At 44.1% G+C, this 5,904-nt stretch overlaps 1 protein-coding gene across 1 annotated transcript; it reads right to left on the bottom strand.

The window, feature by feature from the left end:
• Nucleotides 1-725: 725 nt before the first annotated feature.
• Nucleotides 726-5,158, bottom strand: RDH14 (retinol dehydrogenase 14). Its single transcript, XM_053925282.1, has 2 exons — nt 4,683-5,158; nt 726-1,433 (listed from the first exon to the last, which is right to left on the bottom strand). The coding sequence occupies exons 1-2, from the start codon at nt 5,061-5,063 to the stop codon at nt 816-818; spliced, it is 999 nt and encodes a 332-aa protein (XP_053781257.1). The 5' UTR covers nt 5,064-5,158; the 3' UTR covers nt 726-815.
• Between the last annotated feature and the right edge of the window lie 746 nt (nt 5,159-5,904).

The following is a 5,904-nucleotide window of genomic DNA, read 5'->3' as shown; positions in this document are numbered from 1 at the left end:
GGAGAATCTAAAATGTATATGGAAGAGTTTAAACTTTAAGTAAAAGTGGTTTATAAACTATTATATCCTACAGACTCCCTTCAGGAACATCCTGGGGACTCCACCTTGGCCGCATTGCTCTGATCTGGTTTATGAATCCAGCTTCTGCATCAAAGTTTTTTTTTTTTTTTTAAAGAATTCTGCAGCTTAAAAGAAAAAACTGGAAACTCACTGTTATGGGTTATTGGGAACCACCACAAGTTTTTAAGCAGGTAAATGGCACTGTGATACAGACTCGGGTTTTGGAAACATTACCTCTTATGCAGCAAGCAGGATACGTGAGAGGAAGAGACACCTGGCACACCAAAACCAGTGTATGCCCCTGAGACGAAGGACTAATTTCACGGAAGCTTCTAAAGAAACAGACAATTAAGAATGTGCATCAGTAAATTTATTCCAAGTAAGAATTATACACATATACCAGGTATTTTATTTCCACACAAAAACCAGTACTGCAACAAAAATCTTTAACACTTTGGCCATGAAACGCAAAAACTTCTCAAGGTATCTATGTTGAGTTCTTTTAATATTTGTAGTCCATGCTTGTTCAATTATAATTTTTAGAACATATTGTTCATTGCTCACTGTTTATTGTATATTTATACATCTTTTCTGAAATTCTTTTTCATAACTTCAAAATACCCCTATGTACCTCTTAGCAGTATTATTGTAAAACCAAAATTACGTTTTCAAGTATCCAGCGGGCGAGGCACACCATTTCTGATCAGAGCTTAAGTGACGTTCATTTTTTTTTCAATGGCTTACACTTCTTGTTCCTACTTTAATATGCCAACCATTACTTCACTGATATCCCAGAGCTTCCTTGCAACACACTCATCCATGGCTTTAGGCAACAGTTCTTCCTCTTTACAATCCCCAAAGTACTTTCCTGACACACCTTCCACCTCAGGTGAAGAGGCTAAATAAATGGAAGTCTGGGCCCCCTCTACTGGAGTTTTGAAAAAAGCCCAAGACACCAAGTTGAAGAGCGGTTTGACCAACAGCGGGACGTGTATGTGCCTCCCGAGATTAGTCCGCACAATACCGGGGTGCAGAGCATTGACGGTAACCTGCGTGCCCTCTAAGCGGCGGGCCAGTTCCCTGGTGAAAAGGATGTTAGCCAGTTTGCTCCGACTGTAACAAAAGCTTTTATTGTAGCTTTGTTCACTGTTCAAGTCTTCAAAGTTGATGTCTCCGTATTTATAAAGTTTGGAAGAAACTACCACAATCCTGCTGGGAGCTGAACTTTTGAGTAGTCCCAGGAGAAGATTAGTGAGTAGAAAGTGACCCAGATGGTTTACTGCAAACTGCATCTCAAACCCATCTTCGGTCTTCATATAAGGGCACTGGAAGATCCCTGCATTATTGATCAAGACGTCCAGTCTAGGCTCTTCCTTTAAATGGCAAAACAGAACAGCAAAATTATGAAAACCGGCCTTAAATGTCCTTAAAATGAAAATCTTTTAAAATTCTTACAAACTACTAAAATTCGATAAAATGGCTCCATGAGTTTCCAACAACTGACAAAGAAAAGAACTACAAAAGACTTGTATGCTTAATAGGGGCCTGGCTTTGTGCTTCTCGCATGTTTTCTGATCTACTGTCAGCAACTGATAAGCAAACAGAAGCACTGAAGTTCAGCGATTTGCCCAGTATCACAGGGTTCCTAAGTGCCTGGGCTCTTCATTAGGAAGCCAGCTTGTTTTTCTAATTGGGCTTTTCAAACCATAGCTAGAGAGTCAATGTGAGCTAGTGAGTGCAAACATAGCACAAGACAGATCAGCACTGTTTATTCCCAGAGCTACTAGGACCAATGTTAGGGGCAAGTCAGGACTGCTTTATTTTGCAGTTATTCTAAGGGTAAAATGGTACTGTGGGGATGGAGCAACTTAAGTCATTCCCTTAAAATTGGGACAGGAATAGAGGGGGTTAGGGATACAAATTAGGGCCACAGGACATCATGAATAAATCAAAGAAATACTTTAAAAAATTGTGCAGGTAATATAAAAATATGGGAAACAACATAACCAGTCTAAATACTAAGGGTCACAATAACAGCAAAGGAGATTCCCAGGAGATAGGACCAACACATGTCTTAACCTCTACTACGACTAGAAGTCAGTTCTTCTTCCCTGTATGAAATCAACTTCTTTCAGGCTTCGAGGGGCCCCCAACTTAGAAAATCTATATAGTCAGAACTTTGCCCTTTGACCAGATCCTGCTACATCTTTCCAGATTAAAGTACTAAAATTTAGACTGTCCTTAAAGGGAAATCTTTTCATTCTGTAATTCATATAGGTTGGTTTTCCCCAGCCCTTTTCTGGCTCCTCTCTGTCTCTTTTGATGGGCAGAGAAAAATAAATGTACGACATGTTCCAGGTGTAAAGACAGAGTGATGAATCCACGATTAAATTAATTTGAGGTCAAATTTCAAATTTCACTGGCCCTTTTGCCAAGTGTAAGTGAAAAGAAAAATGTGTTAAATTTCACAACTGTATCAAAGCCTACCCGTCAAAGGATTAACTATTTCTCATTCTGTCTTCTAAGCACCTTTAGCTTTTCCAATAGTCAGCTTCAAAAAGAAGGCAAAAGTTCACCCGTGGGGGAAAGAAAGGAGTGTTCTTTTTCAGTAATCCTTTGGAAGAGTTTCCTGTATTAATCATTTCTGAGCCATCATTCTTTGCTGGGCTTGTGTTATTTTAAGACTTTATCATCTACAATTTTTTTTTTTTAATTCTAGGAGATAAATGACATAAATACTGAGAATACCAACCTGTGGGAAATTTACATTTCCATTTCATTTAAAAAAAAAATTTGGTTATGGTCACTGAACTTGAGAGCCAGGAAAGAACTTAGTACTTAGAAGCAAGGACAAATTAGTTATCTCTTTATCTCCTAATTTTAATTGGTTCTGTCCTAACTGGTCCAAGGCATAAAATACATGTATCAAAAATGAGAGGTATATCCAGCCACATCTACATTTTAATGAAAAATAGGAAGACCCACTTTTAATGTTCCCAACATCTCTTCTGAGTATTAATTCTTATTTTTAAATGGTTTTACTTAATAATGAAGTAGGCATAAAAATAAACAACTCCCCCCCCAAAAAAAACCCAACAACTCTAAATCTGCAATAGCTCTCACACTGTGCATCAAGGTACCCTAGAGAGTCGCAAGGAACTCCCAGGGTGCTATGGAATATTTTACATTTTCAAGGGAAACAAAGGGATATGCTGCTCACCATCTCAAAAACTACTAGTGCCAGGCTGTTCACAGCTTTAACAATATATTGTGCTAAATGTCACATCTTTGCAAAGTTGTTTTTAGCAGTTGCTGTAATAAAGCGCATGTGTAATGTTAAAAATCAACATAGAACAAGAAACAAGGGTGGCAGCGTCCCATCTGATTCCAAAGTCAGAACTGAATGACATGTTTCTTATAGTAACTATGGTTACTGAAGAATGAAATAAACCTCTCTTTTTTTCTTTCATTATGTGTTCTATTTTTTAAAACACCTACTAAGTTTTTATGACATCAATACTTATTAGGTTATTTGAACCTAATTACTTAATACAAATAAACTGGTAGATATTTCTTTTGGTCTGAGGACACCATGAAAAAAAAAATTAGCAAGTTTAGGAACCTCTGCTCTGGAATCAAGAGTCTCCATTTCATACAGGCGTGTTTCCTACGCCAGCTAACTTTAAACCTCACTCTTCTGAATGCTGGCTGCGAGAAACCCTTCTACCTCAATTTCAAGGGAAGGACACCCCTCAGTGGCATGTTTACCATCTGAAAAAGAAATCCTCCACCTCACTGGCCGGCAGCAGGCATAGAGGAGTTAAAAGCAAGGGCTCTGGAGACAGATCCTGAGCAATCAACTTAGCCTACCTATGCCTTCCTTGCCTTATGTTGTAAAATGCAGCTAACAATGCCCACTGTGAGCATTCCATGACAATAGGCAAGGACACCTTCACTTCACTGAAAAAAAAAAAATCTGAAATGCTTGGAACAGTTAGCACAGAGAAAACCTTTATAGATGTTAGGTATTACATATTTATTTATTCCTGTCTTTATTTAGACAGAGCACATGGCCACTGGGATTCCGAGCTCCAGTTTATTTGGAAACCAGGCCAGAGTGTGGCTAAGGACGGTGCTAATGAGTCCCCTGGTGGCAGAGCGCTAAACTTCCTATCCCAGAAAGGGGGAAAAAAAGACTGTTCCAATGTCCTTGGCTAGCAACTTCCCCTCAGTACTCTGGGCTCTCTGAAAGGAGAGGGCCTGGTGCAAGATTCACTTTGGACACAGAAAAGGTGATCCGGAGACCTGGCTGATGATCTCCTGGGCCGTCCTCACATAACTGAAGGCAATTTTCGGATAAAGGCTTATTTTCCTCTTGGGCCTGTTTTTTTCCCAACATCCTTGGAAGACAGAAGACTGACTAACCAATTTTTCCAGCCTGCAACTCCCAAGACGCTTCCAAATCATGTGACTGCTCCTACTCTAAGCGTCAGTCATTCCCAAGGTCGCACTCCCAGCACTCGGGGAGGACCGCTGCGGGCTCAGCCCCTAGCCCGCCGGCCCTGCCCCAGCCCGCCGCCGAGGCCCAGCGCTGGTCTTCAGTTGGCACCCCGAGCCCACACCTGGAGCATCTCCTGGCAGAAGGCGCGCACGGAGCGCAGCGAGGCGAGGTCCAGCTCCCTGACTACGAGCTCGCCGACCCCGCCGCCGTCGGGGCCCCCGGCCGGGCGGAGGTCGCGGCGGAGCTCACCCGCCGCCTCCTCGGCGCGCGCGAGGTCCCGGCAGCCCATGATCACCCGCGCCCCCAAGCGCAGCAGCTCAGCAGCCGTGGCGCGGCCCAGGCCGCTGTTGGCGCCCGTGATCAGCACAGTCTTCCCGTGCATGAGGCCAGCGTCCCCGCCTCCGTGCAGCCGCCGGCCGCTGGCTCCCACGAACCGCCGGGTTGCCAGCCACAGGGCCCCGCCCAATGCGGCCAGTAGCGCTGCCACTGTAGCCACTGCCATAGCCACCCGGAGGAGGGCCCACCGCCCCCTGCGTGGGACTTCCGGAGTCCCCACGCCGCGTGGCCTGACGTTGCCACCTGTAGGCGAAGACCTCTGGGGCGCGTCACGTCGACCCCGATAGAGCGGCGTGGGGCATGCTGGGACTTGTAGTTTCCCTTCCAAGGGTCTCTGATTGGTTATAAGAAGATCTCGCCCTGGGTCACTGTGATCCCGTCGAGTCGTCTTCCAGCGAGAATGGAGGGTGAGCTATGGTCCCAGGTTTTCTGGCGGCTGTATTTCCTCCCCATGGACATCCCCGAGTGATGGTGCTTTCCCCATGTGAATGCCTATTGAATACTGTGAATTTACAAATCTCTCTGTAGGCTGGTTTACAAATCCTATTCTTCGGGGCTGTTTAAGCGTGTTTTCCGTTCAGGGCTCCTAGGACTTGTTCACCCTCCGTTCCACTTAATTCCACCCTCTGAAAAATTGTCCCTGCCCAACGAAACCTGAGGAAGGGCTCTTATTTTCCCCCTCACATGCCGCTAAGAACTTAGCAACACGAATCAGTTGGAGATAGACTAGACCAGGGGTTGCCAAACTTGAGCATCACATCAGAATCACTTGAAAGGCTTTTACAAACCAAATAAAATTTTCAGGGCCCCAGTACCAGAGTTACGAATTCAATTGGTCCCAGATGGGACCTGAGAGTTTGCATTTCTAACAACTTCCCAGGTGATTCTGATCTGGTCCCTATAGAAAAAGGTGTCCTCAAATGGTCTCTTTTGACACTGGCAGACACACAGTGGGAAAAGCTTGCACTTACTGTAAACATAGACTTTTGAGCGGGCCACTTAACAAG

This window comes from Desmodus rotundus, chromosome 5 (assembly GCF_022682495.2).
Source record: "Desmodus rotundus isolate HL8 chromosome 5, HLdesRot8A.1, whole genome shotgun sequence".
In the NCBI taxonomy this organism is placed as follows: Eukaryota; Metazoa; Chordata; class Mammalia; order Chiroptera; family Phyllostomidae; genus Desmodus; species Desmodus rotundus.
The sequence above is the reverse complement of the archived record's forward strand: the minus strand, read 5'-3'. Positions and strand labels throughout refer to the sequence as shown.

Bases quoted from the DNA above. Each gene is read 5' to 3' on its own strand.
- RDH14 (XM_053925282.1), bottom strand. From the start codon at position 5,063: ATGGCAGTGGCTACAGTGGCAGCGCTACTGGCCGCATTGGGCGGGGCC. The intron at 1,434-4,682 runs GTGTGGGCTCGG...TGCCATTTAAAG, and splicing joins TCTGCCAGGAGATGCTCCAG to GAAGAGCCTAGACTGGACGT.